This window comes from Electrona antarctica, assembly GCF_951216825.1.
Source record: "Electrona antarctica genome assembly, chromosome: 20".
NCBI classification, from domain to species: Eukaryota; Metazoa; Chordata; class Actinopteri; order Myctophiformes; family Myctophidae; genus Electrona; species Electrona antarctica.
In genome coordinates, this window is record NC_136801.1 from 14,540,039 (window position 1) to 14,562,110 (window position 22,072).

At 40.7% G+C, this 22,072-nt stretch overlaps 1 protein-coding gene across 2 annotated transcripts; it reads right to left on the reverse strand.

The window, feature by feature from the left end:
• Window positions 1-4,352: 4,352 nt before the first annotated feature.
• Window positions 4,353-7,522, reverse strand: LOC306912936 (tubulin alpha chain-like; the record flags this gene model as incomplete). Of its 2 annotated transcripts, XM_079489401.1 has the most annotated exons (4): window positions 4,353-5,490; window positions 5,923-6,071; window positions 6,173-6,392; window positions 7,410-7,522. In XM_079489401.1, the coding sequence occupies 4 exons, from the start codon at window positions 7,410-7,412 to the stop codon at window positions 4,513-4,515; spliced, it is 1,350 nt and encodes a 449-aa protein (XP_079345527.1). In that variant the 3' UTR covers window positions 4,353-4,512. The 2 variants fall into 2 exon arrangements, with proteins under 2 accessions (XP_079345527.1, XP_079345526.1); XM_079489400.1 differs by lacking the exon at window positions 7,410-7,522 and having other exon boundaries at window positions 6,173-6,398.
• Between the last annotated feature and the right edge of the window lie 14,550 nt (window positions 7,523-22,072).

Consider the following 22,072-nt stretch of genomic DNA (forward strand, 5'->3'; position numbering starts at 1 on the left):
TGCACGGGAAGGAGAAAGGCAGAGTAGAGGATCAACTATACAAGAGGATGCAGCGACTCCCAGCCCAGACCAGAGAGAACAGCGGGTGTTGTCATCCTCTCGTCAAGGACGGAGACGGAGGTTACCAGGATGGGCCAGTGACTATGACTTTTGGTGACTCAGGGACGAGTCACATTTAAGGGAGGGAGGAGTGTAGTGAACCTGAACTTGGAGTGACGTCAGAAATGACAACTGTCAATCACAGACTGATGGCCACCACCTGAGTGTGAGACGTGCGTCGCGCTGATCACTCACGGCTGGACATGATAGGTTTGAGGAAGGTGAAACTATAAAACTGTCTTGCTCAGTATGATACGGTGTGTCTGGAGAGCGGAGCTCTGTTTATGTTGCTGGCGTTGAGCCAACGATTTGTTTGTGCACTCACTACGGAGGGGGGTGGGTGCCGTTCGCACGCTGTTTAGGGCTGCCGGCGGCGAAGATAGTCAGGGGCTTAGGGCCAGGTTCCTGCGTTAGGCAGGGAGAGAGAAATATAGCGGGGACATAGGAGTGCTCTCGTTCCGTTCTCCAGTTTGGGGCGAGCGGTCTCATACAGTCAACGGAGATCACTCACGGCGTTGGACCGGCGGTGTTTCCCACACACCAACACAGACAAACTAACAGCCGACCCAACGACACAGCTCCGACCCTGTGGGGGGTCGTTTCCTTGTGGAAAGTTAAGTACATATAGCGCGTTAAAGACATTCAGTCAGTCAGTACATGGATATTATATATTGTGATCATCATAGACTAATTGTATTGTGTAGAGTATATTGTGTAGGTTTTAATTAGGATGAATTATTAAACTGCTTATGAAATGTATAGATTGAATATTTAATGTTTGGAAAGTCCATCGGCTGATGGCATTCTGTCCATGATTTGTACTGTGCTTTAAAGGGGTTGTAGTGGGTGGGGGAAGGAATCTATATGACTGCATATTTATTATTGTCTATTGTCTAAGTGAATTAATAAATGATCCGTGCTGTGAAATAGTACCTGGGTTGTTCTCTTCCATTATTAAATGCTCACAGCTCTTTACACTTCTCATACCTGAGACAAGGTTTATTACAGTATGTTAGCAAAAGCATTACAAAAGAAGCATTACAGTTTTGTCTCCAGTTAAAGGGAGATCCGGTCTGATTGAAATGTCTAACTTGTCCCTTTTATCTGTCTTGTTTCACCTCGATCATTCTCTATCGTTTCTTCACCTTTTTAATGGCATGCTCATAATTAGCAGGGCAGCTTGTTTCATAGCCTAGCTGGCCTTTGTGTGTTTACAGAGATAAATACTGTGGACGCTTCAAGTCAATTTCCTGCAATCTCTGGTGACAGTGAGTCAGACAGTGAGTCTTAGACAAAAACAGATGACTACTATGATCTAATTCACTGGGAGAAAATGGCATTTTCTGTTTCACAGAGTGCAGCAGACCTCTCTAAAGGCATAATGACAAATTCAGGCAATCTCATTGAATTAAAAACAAAAACATGAAAGCCTTCTGGGACACATAGCTACTGGAAAGGTTCTTTATCAGTCTGAGGAAGAGTGCAAGCTCCCTTGTGCAGTGCAGTGCAGTGCAGTGAAATAAAGGATTGTTTTGCCCGACAGTGTGCAAACGCTATTTTTGTTTTCTTTAGTATTGTTCTTCGCTCAGCACTTGCCCAATTGTGGGGTTTGGACTTTGGTTGATGTGCATGTTCTTCTTTTTCAACTGGAAAGGTGTGCTCAGTAGAGAGCAAATCTCCGCCAGGGGGCATACAGTATTACAGTAATACCTCTCCCAATGGCAGTGGTGTAGGCCAGAGAGGGGGTGGAATTGATTTGTTCTGACTGAAGCAGCTGGCCATGCCTGAATGAATCAAGAAACTGCACAATTGCTAAAGTCACCCGTTTTCACTATATACCATAGCAGAAGTATGGCTTGATAGGCAAAAATGTATAGGCCTTGGTATTATTCACTCAAACCGTGAAAACAGCGTGATGATAGTCTAAATATGCCAACATCAGCATACTGAATTCTTATCCTGTGGAGCAGTATGCCTGAGGCTGATTTATGCAGTGGTGGAAAGTAACTATACATGCATGCACTCAAGTAATGTACATAATTAAAATGTCGATGTGCTTTTACTTTACTGGACTATTTCCAATTTTCTATATTTTACTTATTTTGGTAAGTTTTGATTATTAACACGGCATTTCTTCATTGCAGTATTGATACTTTTTACATGAAAAAATAATAGTACTTTATTCCACAACTGGATTCATGCTTAGTTGCTCACCTGGGGTCTTGCACTGAAAATAGCCGATCTACAAGCTCTCAACTGTGATATATTGTGAGCTTGTAGATCTGCCATTTTGTGACGCGAGACACGGATGTTTATAAAGAATAAATCAGGCTTAACATCAGCCAATGCAATGTGATTATGAAGCGTACGTTGCAGGGCTTTGATTTAGGCCTGTGCTTGACATAAGGCCTCGCCATTCAGTGGAATCCATTATCTTCATCTAATAAATCACCATGACCTTTCTAAAATGACACCGCTAGATGTTCGGAATTGGACGGCACACCGCTCCTACACTATGTAGATAATGATGATATTCTCTCTATCAAATCATGGCTCCATGGCTCTATAACAGGGCCCTCGTTTGATTGTATACTGTAATCACAGTGCTGTCTGCTGTGAAGGGAAGGGATCACCTGGTCGGGGATGGAGGGCCATCGGGCTCTGGGTCTGACTCCTCTGTCAGAGGAGTGAATTTGATTGTGTCTGGGCTTTAGAAATGATGAATATTATTCGATGCCTAGACAGTTTGTATTGTCACATGGCGATAACTCCACAAAAGCTAGGGGAGAACGCTTTGAGCCACTCAGATTGACATTTTCCGTTGGCTGAGATTGATTTGTGACGCTGTTCACCTCAGTGTACTCATTTCTGGTGCAGCTCAGTCTGACTGACTCTCCCGTTGATCAATTGCAGCTACGGTACAGTGCGGTATAACTGATGAGTCTAAGCTTAAGGTTTTAAACCCATTAATACCTGAGGCCGATTCTAAATGCCTTCTAAATCAGTAGTTCTCAAACGTTTTTGTGTCAAGGAACCCCAAAATGAATAGGCGCGTTCGGAAATGGCGCACCGGAGCGGACTCGTCTATTTGAAATTGGTGTGAAGATTTATTTTTCAGGGTGGGTAAAAAAATTTGTGCACACGCACTGCTGATACATGCATGCATGTGAACTTTCTCAACATCACATTATTCTCTGCAACCGAACAGCAATTTAATCTCCACCGGTAAAGGCACAGAGCTGTGTTGGCCATCATTTTGCTGTTCCAACAATGTGCCACACAGATGGATGTTGTTTTGGCTAGTTTCCCCCCAATATTTATCTTGGGTATAAGGACAGAGAGAGAAACATAGAAGGAAAGAGACAAAAATGACAAAAAAAAATTTATTGCAGTGCAGCAGTTAGTTACCATTATATTCTGCAAGTGAGAATGAACTATTTTGTGCTCACTCATCTGTCACGCAATTACAGTATGGCTAGTATGAGGACATGCTGCAATAGACTGAGATGCAGGGTGTATACAAGCCTGTAGAGAGCATAAATCATTCCTGTTCTACTTGACCATTACAAGCTGTAGTTTCAGAAATGGGACAGTAATAGCACTATTAGAGACCTCTATGCCAGGTCAGATTTACAACGTGGTTTCACTACTGTTTGCACCAGTCACAGTGTTAATATTGGTTAGTGAGGCACCAAAACCAGACTAATGTTGAATATCATTAACAGATATAACCTTTCTGATGTTAAAAGATCTGACTGAAGTCATCGTATACAAAGTTATAGAACAACTTTGTTTTCTCTCCACAGGCACACTGTGGAATGGAACGTGGTTACATTTCCAAATTAAATCTATACATTTGTAAGTACATTTGTAGCGGTATGCCATGTTGGGGACCCCCTTGAAAATGAGTTGTTGCAACTCAAGGGACTTATCCCCTAGTTTATTCACCTGTTTTCGCTCTTGACCGCTTAACCTACGTTGTTGTTGCTTGATACGGTTTGTGCCATTTACTCTTTTTAAGTATATGGTTGTCGCAAAATATTGTCTCGATATATGCCACATGGCCATAGCTTAATCACACACTCTGATACAAGGTTACACCACTTGAGGGAAACTACCGTAGATATTATTACTGTGTCAGCTGGTCCATAAGGGAATGTAAACAATGTTAAAGTTATGAGAGGCGGTGCGGTGCAGCGTCTTTCATTCAAGGGAAAAAACCTTAAGCCAAATGAAGGATAAACCAGACAAACTGCTCATACCCATTGGGTGCATTTAATATTTTCAAGTGAGAACACAATCACAGGAATGACAGATAAACAGGAGCGGATCTCATACGACCCGACCCCCCCCCCCCCCCCCCCCCCCATCCCATTACTTCCGGCCAACGGCAAACCAGAAGACAAAAGTGGCCTAGAATTCTTCCTCCTCCTCGTCATCCACCCCAGCACTGTCAGCACCCACCTCTTCGTAATCCTTCTCTAGGGCAGCCATGTCCTCTCTAGCCTCAGAGAACTCCCCCTCCTCCATCCCCTCGCCGACATACCAGTGGACGAAGGCCCTTTTGGCATACATCAGGTCAAACTTGTGGTTAAGGCGTGCCCAGGCCTCAGCAATGGCCGTGGTGTTGCTGAGCATGCATACAGCCCTCTGGACCTTGGCTAGGTCTCCTCCAGGAACCACCGTGGGAGCCTGGTAGTTGATGCCCACCTTGAAGCCTGTGGGGCACCAGTCCACAAACTGGATGCTGCGTTTGGTCTTGATTGCAGCAATGGCAGAGTTGACATCCTTGGGCACCACGTCTCCACGGTACAGCAGACAGCAGGCCATGTATTTACCGCGCCGGGGATCACACTTCACCATCTGATTGGCCGTCTCAAAGCAGGAGTTGGTGATCTGGGCGACCGACAGCTGCTCATGATACGCCTTCTCTGCGGAGATGACTGGGGCATAGGTGGTTAGTGGGAAGTGGATGCGAGGGTAAGGCACCAAGTTGGTCTGGAACTCCGTCAGGTCAACATTCAGGGCACCATCAAAGCGAAGAGAGGCGGTGATCGAAGACACAACTTGACTGATGAGCCTGTTGAGGTTGGTGTACGACGGCCTCTCAACGTCCAGGTTCCTTTGGCAGATGTCAAAGATGGCCTCATTGTCCACCATGAAGGCACAGTCTGAGTGTTCCAGGGTGGTGTGGGTGGTTAGGATGGAGTTGTAGGGCTCCACCACAGCTGTGGACACCTGGGGAGCCGGGTAGACGGCAAACTCAAGTTTGGACTTCTTTCCATAATCAACAGAGAGCCTCTCCATCAGCAGGGAAGCAAAACCAGAGCCGGTTCCACCACCAAAGCTATGGAAGATGAGAAACCCTTGGAGGCCAGTGCACTGGTCAGACTGAAAAAAGGAAAAAAAAGACAAACAATGTTGCCTAATCAGTTAAAGCTGAATTTTGATTGATTGATGTCCTTATTGATCATGAAATAAAAATCACATGTCACATACAATCATCTGTAACAAAGATCTAATCCACAAGAGATATTAGATTGGATAACGCTAAAAAGCTTACAGCTAGTTTCCATTGCGGTCCTTTAGTATGAGGTGTGTATAGTATATGACGACATGTAGTGTGGTGCATGAATCACATAGTTCCATGAGCAAGTCTCTGAGTGAATGCATGCCATTCAAAGTGTGTGTGTGTGTGTGTGTGTGTGTGTGTGTGTGGTGGGCTACATATTCACAATAGAAAAACAAAACAGATACATAGATCTACAAAAATACAATTTTCACAAATACAATTAGTTTGCCAAGAAAATCAAAGGCCCTCACCAGCTTGCGAATTCTCTCCATGACCAGGTCGATGACCTCCTTGCCGATGGTGTAGTGTCCGCGGGCATAGTTGTTGGCTGCATCCTCCTTTCCTGTGATCAACTGTTCAGGGTGGAACAGCTGGCGGTATATTCCTGTACGCACCTCACCTGTGAATAGGTTTACAGGAAACGGTTCACAATTAGCACTTTGATTTCTTCTTCTCTTCAAAGTTTTAAATTAAAGTAGCAAGGGATTTGTTCAACTGTACCAATGACCGTGGGTTCCAGGTCAACAAAGACGGCTCTGGGGACATGTTTTCCTGCCCCAGTCTCACTGAAGAAGGTGCTGAAGGAGTCATTGGCCGCTCCACCGGGCCTATCAATGGCCTGTCCATCAGGCTGTATGCCATGCTCCAGGCAGTACAGCTCCCAGCAAGAGTTGCCGATCTGGACTCCGGCTTGTCCAACATGGATAGAAAGGCACTCACGCTGCATAGGAAGAGGGGGGGGGGGGGGGGGGTAATGTTATTGCACTGCAAGCAAATTCCTCAAAATAGAGGGGCCAGGGCAGGCTACTGTACATGACTGGGGAAGACATTAGTTGTGGGAAGCCAGCCAGCAGCACAAATGTTAATGCATTACTGGGTTTTTCGTATCCCTAGTGTCAAGACCATGAAAAAACATTTAAAATTCCAACTTCACATACAACAGGGTACAATGGGTGAAATTATCCACATTTCGTTAAGATTTCTTCAATAGTTCTTACACATGGATCAGGAACAGATAATCTAAAAATGGACTATTGGAGTATATTGCATGGTGAAATGGCTTTCATAAAAAAAAAAACAAGATTTCCTTAAATGACAACTTCATGTTTATTTGAAGTGATAAGAAGACCTGGACTGACAGATCTTAAATTTCACCAATATGGTGTTCAGGGGCGTCAACTATGGGCGTTGCCTAATTTAAGATAAAGTGGGATTCATCACACCTGGGTAAGAATGCTGAATCCTGCAGGTGCAAGGGAAATTTAAGAGAACATTGCTGAATGAGGCCCAGTGTGCTTTTTGACCCAGCTATATTGGCAGTGGTGAAAAAGTACACATTCTTTTACTCAAGCATCAACACTGCAGCATAGAAATACACTGCCATATTTATTGATCTACAAATTAAGCTCCCAACAGGTTGCTTTGTTGAGTTTGTATTCAAAATAGGAAGTGATTAATGCATGTTTTGTAATAATCAAAACCTACAAAGTTAACTAGCAACTAAAGTTTTCAGATATTGTAGTAAAATTACAATAACTGCCTTGCCTCAGATTGAAAATTGGAAAGTAAAGTATAGTACTTGAGTAAATGTACTTGCAAACTATTGGCAACACCTTCACAGATGTTGCCAATGCTACAATTTAAGGTTGTGTTCAATTTAGATTCATGGCCTCTATATAGATTAGTTCATCATCATCATTAGTTTGACATCAAAGTCAGTCAGCAGTGACTTACTCACCATTTTGCCCTTTGAGTAGAACTTAAAACCACAGCTGTTAATGGTTTCTCACTTGAGATGTTATGTCTTCCTTCCCACAGACAGACACTCCTTGAGTTGTAACTCATGGTCCTCTTTTTATTGGACACTAATTGGCTAGGGAGTGGCTCTGTAGTCATCAGCCATTGGCTGATACGGAATTGTAGACTAGACAAGGTTGTGGTTCATGAAATCACCCAATCTAGAAACTAAAAAAACTCATCTCAGTGGTATCATGATGGTTTCTCTCTTGTGTTTAAAACTATTCCTTCAATTTCGGTAGGACTTTTGCAGTAGTGGAAAAGTTATTAAAATCTTTTACTAAAAGTATCAATACTGCAATGTAGAAATACTCTTTACAAGTAAGGTACAGCCAGGTAAGGATTGGCACCAAAATGTCTCATTATGCAGAATGTCCTATTTCAAAAGTGATCAAAATGTATGCAAATCTTTTGAAAATAGTGGTTATTAGTGTGTCTTGTAATAATAATCAAAATCTACAAAGTAACTATAGTAACTAGTTTTTATATAATTGGAGTACAATATTGTCCTCTGAGATGTAGTGGAGTAGAAGTAAAGGTATTGAAAATGATAAATACTGAAGAAAGTAAAAAATATATAAAAAAAACCTTTACTGTGTACTGCACAGTACCTGTACTGTGTACTGCACAGTACCTGTACTGTGTACTGCACTGTAGGTGACCATTACTTTGGGCTTACGCCACATATAAATATCACACCTCAAGCGTTTTCACAAACTTTTCTCCACACGACCATTTATTCACACTCAACGTGGGCGAGTGCTGCTGAAAATTGCTTCTATTTTGCCTCATTCTTCTTTTGAAGCTGCAACTTGTCATTTAACCGCTTATGTGTTCTAAATCAGTTTGAAGAAACTGAAGGAAAAGAAAATGATATGTATTTAGCTCCAGACCCTATAATATATAGGCCTATATGCTATTTGAATAGCCAAAGAAATCTAAAATGACAGATGCTTTCCTCGTTTTATGGGATAAAAGACAACCTTGACTGAATAATATCAGTAGGCATAGACTCCAAAATGTCCCTATTTTTAGGACAATTAGAATGTGTTACAGTGTTAGCATCCTACTGTAGCTGATCTCTGTTGAGATTTACATAACGTGTCATGCTGTAATGTCTTCCTCCCTGGCACCACAATGTTCTTATGCTTTGACTCCTTTGAGCAGTAATAACAATGTTTTACGTGGATTCAAGTCTTATAGTGACTTTGAGTCAGAATTATTGAGGGTTAGGGTTAATAGTTAAGGAGATAACTGATAGTATGTTAGCAAAAGCATTACAAAAGAAGCATTACAGTTTTGTCTCCAGTTAAAGGGAGATTCGGTCTCATTGAAATGTCTAACTTGTCCCTTTTATCTGTCTTGTTTCACCTCGATCGTTTGTTCACCTTTTTAATGGCATGCTCATAATTAGCAGGGCAGCTTGTTTCATAGCCTAGCTGGCCTTTGTGTGTTTACAGAGATAAATACTGTGGACGCTTCAAGTCAATTTCCTGAAATCTCTGGTGACAGTGAGTCAGACAGTGAGTCTTAGACAAAAACAGATGACTACTATGATCTAATTCACTGGGAGAAAATGGCATTTTCTGTTTCACAGAGTGCAGCAGACCTCTCTAAAGGCATAATGACAAATTCAGGCAATCTCATTGAATTAAAAACAAAAACATGAAAGCCTTCTGGGACACATAGCCACTGGAAAGGTTCTTTATCAGTCTGAGGAAGAGTGCAAGCTCCCTTGTGCAGTGCAGTGCAGTGCAATAAAGGATTGTTTTGCCCGACAGTGTGCAAACGCTATTTTGTTTTCTTTAGTATTGTTCTTCGCTCAGCACTTTGCCCAATTGTGGGGTTTGGACTTTGGTTGATGTGCATCTTCTTCTTTTTCAACTGGAAAGGTGTGCTCAGTAGAGAGCAAATCTCCGCCAGGGGGCATACAGTATTACAGTAATACCTCTCCCAATGGCAGTGGTGTAGGCCAGAGAGGGGGTGGAATTGATTTGTTCTGACTAAAGCAGCTGGCCATGCCTGAATGAATCAAGAAACTGCACAATTGCTAGAGTCACCCGTTTTCACTATATACCATAGCAGAAGTATGGCTTGATAGGCAAAAATTGGCCTTGGTATTATTCACTCAAACCGTGAAAACAGCGTGATGATAGTCTAAATATGCCAACATCAGCATACTGAATTCTTATCCTGTGGAGCAGTATGCCTGAGGCTGATTTATGCAGTGGTGGAAAGTAACTATACATGCATGCACTGTAATGTAATGTACATAATTAAAATGTTGATGTGCTTTTACTTTACTGGACTATTTCCAATTTTCTATATTTTACTTATTTTGGTACTTTGATGCCAATACTTTTGTACTCTTACTCTTAAGTAAGTTTTGATTATTAACACGGCATTTCTTCATTGCAGTATTGATACTTTTTACATGAAAAAATAATAGTACTTTTTTCCACAACTGGATTCATGCTTAGTTGCTCACCTGGGGTCTTGCACTGAAAATAGCCGATCTACAAGCTCTCAACTGTGATATATTGTGAGCTTGTAGTTCTGCCATTTTGTGACACGAGACACGGATGTTTATAAAGAATAAATCAGGCTTAACATCAGCCAATGCAATGTGATTATGAAGCGTACGTTGCAGGGCTTTGATTTAGGCCTGTGCTTGACATAAGGCCTCGCCATTCAGTGGAATCCATTATCTTCATCTAATAAATCACCATGACCTTTCTAAAATGACACCGCTAGATGTTCGGAATTGGACGGCACACCGCTCCTACACTATGTAGATAATGATGATATTCTCTCTATCAAATCATGGCTCCATGGCTCTATAACAGGGCCCTCGTTTGATTGTATACTGTAATCACAGTGCTGTCTGCTGTGAAGGGAAGGGATCGCCTGGTCGGGGATGGAGGGCCATCGGGCTCTGGGTCTGACTCCTCTGTCAGAGGAGTGAATTTGATTGTGTCTGGGCTTTAGAAATGATGAATATTATTCGATGCCTAGACAGTTTGTATTGTCACATGGCGATAACTCCACAAAAGCTAGGGGAGAACGCTTTGAGCCACTCAGATTGACATTTTCCGTTGGCTGAGATTGATTTGTGACGCTGTTCACCTCAGTGTACTCATTTCTGGTGCAGCTCAGTCTGACTGACTCTCCCGTTGATCAATTGCAGCTACGGTACATTGCGGTATAACTGATGAGTCTAAGCTTAAGGTTTTAAACCCATTAAGACCTGAGGCCGATTCTAAATGCCTTCTAAATCAGTAGTTCTCAAACGTTTTTGTGTCAAGGAACCCCAAAATGAATAGGCGCGTTCGGAAATGGCGCACCGGAGCGGACTCGTCTATTTGAAATTGGTGTGAAGATTTATTTTTCAGGGTGGGTAAAAAAATGTGTGCACACGCACTGCTGATACATGCATGCATGTGAACTTTCTCAACATCACATTATTCTCTGCAACCGAACAGCAATTTAATCTCCACCGGTAAAGGCACAGAGCTGTGTTGGCCATCATTTTGCTGTTCCAACAATGTGCCACACAGATGGATGTTGTTTTGGCTAGTTTCCCCCCAATATTTATCTTGGGTAAATGGACAGAGAGAGAAACATAGAAGGAAAGAGACAAAATGAATTTTTTTTTTATTGCAGTGCAGCAGTTAGTTACCATTATATTCTGTAAGTGAGAATGAACTATTTTGTGCTCACTCATCTGTCACGCAATTACAGTATGGCTAGTATGAGGACATGCTGCAATAGACTGAGATGCAGGGTGTATACAAGCCTGTAGAGAGCATAAATCATTCCTGTTCTACTTGACCATTACAAGCTGTAGTTTCAGAAATGGGACAGTAATAGCACTATTAGAGACCTCTATGCCAGGTCAGATTTACAACGTGGTTTCACTACTGTTTGCACCAGTCACAGTGTTAATATTGGTTATTGAGCCGCCAAAACCAGACTAATGTTGACTGAAGTCATCGTATACAAAGTTATAGAACAACTTTGTTTTCTCTCCACAGGTGGAATGGAACGTGGTTACATTTCCAAATTAAATCTATACATTTGTAAGTACATTTGTAGCGGTATGCCATGTTGGGGACCCCCTTGAAAATGAGTTGTTGTAACTCAAGGGACTTATCCCCTAGTGAAATTTCAAAATAAATCAAATAAAATCGTCCACAGATGCAAAGTTTGTTCGAGCTCATAGACAACTGGATATGATGTCTGGCTTTATTCACCTGGGGCCCGTTCCACGAAACTTGGATTAGAGAATAAGCCGGGATTTAACAGATATCCTGGTTTAATATATCCTGGATCAGCGATTAACCGGTTTCATGAAAACTGGTTAATCTTGCCAGATGAATTTAACCAGTTAACCTGGATATGTTGAGGCTTGATTCGGTTTCATGAAAGTGATGCTACATTAGTTACCATGGAAACTAATGCTTTGGACTTAGCCTGCTCCGGACCAGGCTAACAGCCAGGTTTAACCTAATCCTGATGTCTTTACTGTTCATTAAGCAGTCAAACTGATCACAAACCAATTATGTTTTCCACACTTATTCAATTATTATAGGTTTATGTTGCCTTATTTTTATCGGTCTACATTAAAGGACTAATTTAAGCACTATATAACATCAAAAAATCAAAATATATAGGCTGCACAACATCATGACAGCTTGTGAGCTTGTAGATCAGCTGCTGTTGGTGAATGTTCCCCAGAATAGGTTTGCTGTCGTGCAAGTGCACGGTTAAGAAGAATTATTATATTATATTATATTATATTATATTATATTATATTATATTATATTATATTATATTATATTATATTATATTATATTATATTATATTATATTATATTATATTATATTATATTATATTATATTATATTATATTATTATTTATTTTTTTGTAAAAGTGAAAACCACTAAATATTACCATTACTCATTGTTTTATAACATATTACCATTGTAACATTTCACCCACTATTGAACCCATGACCCACAGTTCACCAGTCTGGCCCCTGTCTGGACAACAACCCCCTTCCCCGAAGGTAGCTCCCTCAGAGGAGGGAGTTATGGCCAAATATCACAATGCGACAATATCATTATGCTTACAATATTAAGAATTCTGTTTTAAGTTAATAGTAGTGGTAAAATGTAAACTATATTTTTGGGGTAGTTAATCATTCAGTCTATCCACTGTTGAGAGTATGTTCTCTCTTTAATTACAGCAGCAGTATTTATTTTAGAAGCTTAAGTCCTTGTATCAGTAAGTCTTGAATAGATTAGTAATGATACTGAGATATACAGAAGGGGGCAGTAATGCAACTATTAATGATGCAAACTGCCATAATACCCCATGAAGAAGAAGGATCAGTAAATCTGTGTTCCACCGAATGGGTCTAGAAACAAAAAGCCAGGCTCTGCATTCAGCCAGGCTTTATGATCCTGGCTCGATAAATCCGCCCATTCTAAGCCTCGCTTGGCTTTAGTGGAACAGAATAAACCAGGCTGTAAAGACCAGGATTTAAAAAGCCTGGTTTTGGCCTAAATCCTGGATTAGTTAATCCAAGTTTCGTGGAACAGGCCCCTGTTTTCGCTCTTGACCGCTTAACCTATACGTTGTTGTTGCTTGATACAGTTTGTGCCATTTACTCTTTTTAAGTATATGGTTGTCGCAAAATATCCCAAGGCACCCTTGGACTTGTCTCATGCCACATGGCCATAGCTTAATCACACACTCTGATACAAGGTTACACCACTTGAGGGAAACTACCGTAGATATTATTACTGTGTCAGATGGTCCATAAGGGAATAAAAACAATGTTAAAGTTATGAGAGGCGGTGCGCTGCAGCGTCTTGTAATTGGCTTTTGTATGAGCATAGGGACTGAGGGAACATAACAGGGCTACGTTACTACTGTTTTGTTTATTTTTTATGAAGAAGACGGATCAGGTCAGATGGAACGATGCAAAGACGTGTTGTCATTATCCATCTATGTACGTGTCTGTCACTGTGTATCGTTCCAACTCGGCGCGCCAAGGGACGGTGGTGTTGCTGACTTGCTGTGCCCCTCCAGTAACACAACAGCGGGTATATTTGCATTGTTCCATCTGACATTTATGATCATCATCATAAAAAAGTAACCGTCCCTCGGCGAACTCGGCGATACAATCCGTGATAGTTTTCTTTTTTGTTCGAGTATGGAGAAGGAAAGGAGACCCGACTTTAGATCCGTGTCCATCATGGAGCCGGAACGGAACATGTAGCGACATGTTCCGACAGACACTACACGAGACACAAGACGCCTCCCCTCCCCTGAAACAAACAGGAGCCCTCCCCTGAAACAAGCAGGAGGGAGGGAGGGGGAGGGAGAAACAGGAGCAGATTGGCAGAGGTGGATATGAGCCGATCGTATGTTATGCAATGTGATTCTGTTGACTGGAGTACGCTTGCATGTGGGCAGCCATTTGTGTGATAGAGACTAGTCTACACAATGCGCCATTGCGCCGCCCCTCCCGTCCTGTTTTCAGGAAGGGAGGGGGAGAGGCTTTTTTTTATTTTTTTATCACGTGACCGGAGGGTTGTGGGATTAATCAGGACTGCTTGAGCTATTGTCCGGGTGTGTACAAAGGCGATTGAAAGTAATCAATAAAAACATGCGCTAAACGGACATCTACGTGTCCCGCACCGCACCGTTGGGATTCGAACCACATAGAAAACCGTTTCCCGCATGCTTTGTGTTAATAAGATGTTAGGATTTAGAAGACATGTTTAGAATCGGCCTCAGGTCTTAATGGGTTAATGTGACAAAACAAAAACAGTGTGCTCAAAAGGAGTCATTATAAGTACCCTGGTCCATTCCCTAAAGGGGACTCGTCATCCGACCTATTATCAGACGATTGTGACGGAAAAGAAGGCTCTCCTAATCCACCTGTGAAGTGCAGCCACAGAGAACACAGCTTACTGTCAGCCCTGGGGGGCTCTCAGCTCAAGATGTCAGCTAACAACCAGTGGTGGAAAGTAAATAAGTAGCTATACATAGTCAAGTACTGTACTTAAGTAAAATTTGGAAGTTACTGGAGTATTTCCAATTTATATACTTCTACTTCCACTCCACTACATCTCAGAGGCAAATAATGTTGTTTTACTCCACTGTAGAATCATCAATCATAATCAACTTTACTTTTTGTAGAATTTGATTATTACTATAGAGGTGCCTGTGGGGCCTCTACGGTGGTGCCCGTTGGGCACTGCCGCTTGGAACGATGCAAGTTGGAAATGCATGCCCCACCCAGATATTATGTCTGTGTCCCTTTTATGCCCTTTATGTCAGATTCTATGTCAGACAATTTTCGTAGATAAAGTTTTATATGAAATACGAAACGGTTTCGCAAGGAAAAAACATTTAAAGAATTGCAAAAACCTGAGATTAATTCGCAAAACTTGATTTCATCAAACTTGATTTGATTAAAGTTTCTTTTTGACAAGGTTTTTAGTTGTATCTTCATATAATATAATTAGCCCTTTGCTAAACCCCACCCCAAAAGCGATTGTCCAATGCCAATCAAATAGTTGACAACGCTCCACACGTCCCAAACTCTTCTCCCTTCTGGCCCCAAAACTGTGGAATGCACTCCCCGTTGCAATCAGAACTGCAGCATCACTCCCAATCTTCCGCCGTAGTCTGAAGACCCACCTTTTCAGACTCCATCATGGCCCATAGCACTTATCCTACCCCCTTAGATAGCACTTTTTAGACTTAGATAGCATTTGAAACAGACTTATAGCATGTCATGTAGACAGCACAATAATTGCATTGTATGTAGTCATAGCACATCATAGTACATATGTATAGCATAGTATAGTATATATGTATATTTAATATGTATAGTGTCATTATATAGATATGTTCTAGTTACGTTCTTAGCTTACGCATGTTTCTTGATAAATGCATTTTATATATGTGATGTATTCCCATACTTTTGTTCTTGCCTAATGTAAGTCGCTCTGGATTAAGAGCGTCTGCTAAATGCCTAAATTGTAAATTGTAAATAGTTCAGCAACCGTTGCTAGGGATGCCAAGCACATTGTGTCGTTGAACACGTACACAGCTTGAAGTAGCTATAAGCAATAATATGTAAAAAAATGTATTGACCTTTTTGAGCTCAAGTGACGCACTCACACAAATGATCTATAAATGTCTACTCATCAGTTAATAAAAGAGAAGCAGATATATCACCTCCTATGGTAAATCGCATGGCAAGTGTCCAGGCAGCACACTCAAGCTTGTGTGAGCTATTCTAGAATTATAACCAAACGAATGCATGATTTCACAGCAAAGCATCAGATATGGCATTTCACAACTACTGCTGGGGCTTGGGGAGCCAATTATGAGAGAGCGAGAGAGAGAGGGGGGGGGGGGATGCCCAATAATTGCAAATATAAGGAGGATGAAAGTTTGATTGAGTCTAGGCAGAGGAAGAGCTTTGTGCTTTCTGCTTTCAAACAGGATGCCCATTCTCTTACAGCTTGCCTCTGGCTCAGTGACTATAACTGCAGGTTCCGTCATCAATCCATTTAGGACCAATAGCAAAAGGATAACTTAATAACTGCTGCATAATAATGAATACACCCAAAATATGGGTGTAAACAGCTTAGTGAATCGGCAGAATCTGAGGCAGATTATAAAAATATCTGTTTTCTGATAAACCTATGTTGCAGTGGTGCTCAAAACATTTCATGTCAAGGACCAGCCAAAATTATATTTATTTGGTCTCGGACACCCATCTAAAAAATAAAAATATGTTGTTCCAGGGACCCCCAGAAGCAAAGATTTGACAAAAAAAAACAACAACATAAAAACGGATGCATTTCGTCCACTAATTAGTATAACTCAGCAGTCAACATGCCCTTAGACTGGGTATTTCCAATGTTGTGTGATCAAAAGCAAATGTAATCCTAAAGAAGATATACCTTTTTATAACGATTTGTATTGATGATTTTCATCACGTGTAGGATCACAGATGCACTCGGCTGCAGTGCATATCTGTAATTATGTGTCAATCGATTCGCGTAACTGTCATTCCCACGGAGAGAAATCATTTCCCATCGCTAGGGAGTGGACATAAGGAAGCCAATTACAGGCACACAAATGCCATATTGTCACTCAGTCCCATAAACTATGATGCGATGAAGTCCATATAAAAAACAAAATGTATATTGTATAGACTGATGATAGGTTCTTTGTGGTTTACCTATGATCCTCTCCATTTGATGTATTACCTTGTGTTTTCCTTGCCTTACTGCAAATCGCTCTGGATTAAGAGCATCTGCTTAATGCCTAAATTGTGAATTGTGTATTACACCCAACAGATTAGTGAATCGTGCCCCTTGCCTGGAGTCAACATCAGCCAGGGCATGCGGTCGCAACGGGCTCCTAACGCCAAATCAAATGGGTTCAGATCTGAGCCAAGTGTCCGGCAGGAGGTGCGTCTGAAGCCTGTCCTGGACAAGTGTCTCTGGACGTAAAAACAGATGATGATGATTCCCTGACCAGAATGTCTTCCTCTGGTTTCTCTCAATTACATAAATTGATTCACAAATTCACAAATTATATATAAATGATCTAGGGCAGCTGTGCGTGGGGATGCCATTAGTGTAACTATGATTTATTTACTTATCTGCCATTTGAATGTCCACCCAACTCACCCACACACCGACCTACCATCATGACAACAATGACAGGCCAATTCACAGACTCCCTTTGGGACATTATTTTCTTCCCTGTCAGCAGCTGTTTGACTCATTCTCAATTAACATTCTCTACATTTTTCAGTTTTTCCCATTAGAAAATTGTCGTATAAGTCTGTCAGTCGCTTAGCCTTAGCCAACAGAGGAATAGCAGGTTTTTTAGTTCCACAATCCAACCCATGAAAAAGAGATACATCTGCCGAATGACAATGACAGATGACTTAATCCTGGACAAAAGAAGATGAATGAGCCATTTGTCTATTGTGAAAACCCATTAGAGCTGTCTGACAGGTAGGCATCAAACAACATTAGGTGTTGAATGAACAAGGGACACCTCACAGCTCTTTTCTTTATCTTAAACGTTCACCACCAGAAGGAAAGAAAACGCAAGACCTTTGTGTCCATAGAAAACTATAGCAGAGACAAAAGTCATCGGATACAAATTTGATTTTGCAGCTTTCTATTTCTTTAACACAGTACGCTGCTACATTGCAGCCATGACTGAAATGAGGAAAGAAAGGCTGCTTACAGAATCAAGTATTCATGGTTACCATGCATGTTCTGTTCCTTTGTTTCTATGATGTGACAAGCTTTGTTTGTCATGCGTGTCAGTGTGTCACCCGATGCCCTAGTGCACTTTCTGCAAACAAACAGGGCTGGCTCACAAATCAAAAGCAGAAAACAACCATGTTTGACTCCTGCCTTTTCATGTTGGATTACCAGATAATGCGTGTGTTGTTGAAAAACGAGAGTGAATTTCTATCATGAGTTATTTAAAGCCTGATATGTTTACGTGTTTATTCAAAGCTAGAAAAGTCACAATAAGCATAATACATTTAAATTATTCATGATGTAACTTTCATCATCTTAGAACATCTTGGACGGAAGCAGAGAAGATCGGCCAACATCGAACCAGCTGGAAGAAATGTATAAATTACCTATGCTCTACAAAGAGCAAAAGGGTTTAAGTCAAGTCACTTCCAACTTTCCTTGACTACAGATGCTTCAGTTGAAGAATCAGTTGAAATCTCTTGAATCAGTTGAAATCTCTTAAATCAGTTGAAATCTCTTGAATCAGTTGAAATCACAGGCCACGAAACAGAACCACAGAGGTGTCAGGGAAAATGAGCTGGGCCAGTGGCAGAGAAACAGGACTGCATGGATCACGGAGACAAGTACATGATCTCTGTCTCGATAAATGATCTATATCATGTAAGCTCACATCTCCTTGACTGTGCATGTCAATTGTTGCTTGACATCCATTCCTTATTTAATAGACTAATCACTCAGCACAACATGTCCCAAAGATAGGATATAATGAATCTTGTACGCTAGTTAGATATGGTCATGTGGATGACATGGGGAAAGGAGGCCAAAATGAGAGAGGACCCTATAGTATAGCTGTGATCATAATTGGTATGGTGAAGTAGATTGTCTTTGGAAGGGAAGCTTTTTCGCAGCTTTTTACCATTATGAAATCCACTATATTTAATTTCTGCCATCTGTCAACGCGGAGAAGTGTTAAATCCGGCTAAAAGCAAGTGCTCTGGCTGTGTGTGTAAGCTACTAACATTCTCAACATTGACATTCACTGACACATTTTCTGCTGCTTGCACTCTTTTGTCATTTAGATTATTGTTAAATAAAATAAATGAATTTTTTGCTCCATGTTAAATTATTATTCAAATGCAAGATGTTCAGTTTGAGGATGCTCCGTTTTCTTCCAGAGAGGTACTTCAAATCCTTCTTCGGTTGCCTATGGTTGATAGGTTGTTCGACTTCGACCTGAATGGTAGGCTACAAACAAGCACTGTGTTATTTGCTCTACCGTCGGTTACATTATGGTTCAATGAGCTGAGAGATAAGAAGAGAGGTTTCAAATGTACGATGGCTTTTAATTCCTTGCCCTGTGTCTTTGGCAAAGATGTTGAAATATAACAACCACACAAGCATGCTCTCTCCAACCCCTATGAAAAACATCTTTTGAAAATGGATGTGTTCTGCCAGGCAAGCATTGTCATTTGTCAAAGTCTTGCGAAAAACATTGCTATAATGATCTACTTGGCACCTTTGGACTAAGCCTGCCTTCAACCATAGCGTATTAATAATACATTAACTTTGTGTAGCCAAATATGTTAATGTGCCCAGTTAATCAACTGTACATTTTATAGTATTACTTTACAAGACACAAGCATTTACTTTAATTGATGTCTCTAATTTGACCCTCTCCAATTGTTTTATTTCCATTTCTAAACCATCTTTTGTTTTACTGATGAAAGTCACGAATGAATCACTTTTATGAAAAATAAGTATTTTTTAATAGACTCTAGTGCAGAAACCCTGCCTGATTTTTAGGCCCCCGTCTCTGGGTTGACAAAGTTAAATTAATGAAAATTGGAAGTACTCCTCCAGAAAAGTTTAAAAAAAAAGAAGTACTTAAGTACACTACTTGAGTAAATATTCTTCGTTACTTTCCACCACTGCTGAGACTGTGACTGGGGGACATTTGCCCAGAGACCCCAGACTGTGGAACACTATTAACATCAGACAGCCTACATTAGTGACATTTAAATCTTCTTAAAACCTTCTTGTATAGGAAGTCCGGAACACATTCATGGATTCTTGTTTCCATTCTAGTTACTTGATTTTAGTTATTTTTACATGTATATTCTCCCCTGATCCTTCTGTTGTTTCATTAGTTTCATTTGAATCTTCTGTCCCCCGTGTTGCTTTTGTGCCGTTTGACGCAGTTTGTACCGCTGTTAAGAAAAGTGCTATATAAATCTAATGTATTATTATATAGAACTCAATAATGACATTTATCTAATGTAGATAGGAAAAGGAAACTAAAGAGTCTGCCCTAAACCAAAGTATGTTCTAAATCAAATGGCCTATACAATATTGAAATGTGTTGATCATTTTGTATGGTAACAAGGCATAACACGTCATGATTGAGTATGCATAACCTTTCCCCCAGTCATACCAAATCAATAACCGGATGAACCAGGCTGTCCATCGTTAAACGTGTTTTTAAATAACTAAAGAGCTGCAGTGTAGACACTGGCCACACCATCATGAATAGATTTGGTGCTCTATTAAGGTTCATATCAGAGGGATGTTGGACCTTATCAATGTCATCATTGTGGTTAGTTATCAGAGGTATGTCGGTTTGTATCAGTCTGGTCAATAACAGCAGCTGAGCTTTATTTTTTTTCGCCCTGCCTCTGGGATAAACACACTAGGGAATCTAATTTCCGTGCTTTCCGCTTCCCCCATGCCTTCCAATAATATGAATTCCTCCCTGGCTTTCATGCGCCTGCTTATGGCACTTTATTTTATTTTTTTGAGGGGCCCTCCTATATTCAGCTATTAGTGTAGATTTTCGTCTTACACAAACATTAAATTCCCATTGACAATGAATGGAGAATTTACGTCATTATGTGTCTGAGTAAAATCGACATGTTACTTCATGATGATGTACGATGATAAGAGTGCCCCTCACTTCACACGGGTGTGATTGTTATACCCTCTGTCTGTCATGGTTTAACAAAGTAAGCTCCACACAAAAAACCCCACTGAAATCCTTATAATCTGACAAGAGATCGTTGTAGCTTTTTTGGTGCCATTCAAATTATGATCAAGCTCATTAGTGTACTCTAGCCAGAGCAAAGCCAGCGTGGTCACTGCTCCCCTATGGACAAACCAGAGGACCACTGGGCTCATCATTAAAGAGGGACTCCTCAATGAGGCTTGTGGAATCCTAGCAGGCAAGCAGGCTGTGATGTACTGCTGTTTAATGCTTAATGTATCTGCGGCCCGCCATGGTCATACTCATAAAAGTATAATTAGTTGTTTTCATTGTTTTGAACAAGATTGTGTAGGTATTGTATTGTTTGTTCCGCAAGATAAAGTGATATGGCCTGATGTCAGTATTAACCACTTACTTATTTATTCACAGGTCTGTGATAATCTGTTCATTATGTTCTCTTCACATTTTGAGAATGAAGCCTGATTTTGTAACTTAATTATTAATCACAATGTTTTTGTTCACTGAGGTTTGGCCTTGTGGCTTTTTACTGTGTGTTTCCATCATTTTTAGACTAGTCGTGTAGTAAATTCAAATTCTAAATGTTTCAAAATAATACTGACATTTTTAGCTTGCGGACCTTGGACTTGGAATTTTGCTGAGTGGCCCCTGAGCTCTTACTGTAAGTTGAACTTGAGTAGCCCTCAAGACTCAAGACTTTTTTGTGCCAAGGGACTACATTTGACCGTGGACCGCCCATATGAAAAGCGACCAGAATTAAGCGAATATTTGCATTAAAAAATTATGATTTGAAATTCTTCAAACACTTTTTCTAAAATGTTCAAAAATAGCATGCAGATGTACAATTGGCTCGCAGCACGGCACAAAGTGGCATGAGCTTGTATATCTGCTATTTTTGAATAGTCAATGTATAAAATATGAATAAAGCACGCCTAGCCTATGTATTAAAATAAAAATCACACCTGTGTGTGAGGGGCGCTAATATATTAAAGTCTAACTCATGTTGATTAGGTGATGTAATGGTGATGTAAAACAAACGGTGCCAACACAAACATTAAACACCATTAACAATAAAGAGACAATATGACATAAATGGCACATTATGACATACATTTTCCCTTCATTGTCAATGGTGTTTACAAAACACCATTGAGTTTCAATTGAACTAAAGACAAACATTAAACCTATGTATAGGAGTGGCTAGGGCCCCTCAAAAATCACACACTTTGAGAACCAATAAAGGGCGTAGGTATAGGTATATGGGTAGGTAGCCTATAGGTATAGGTA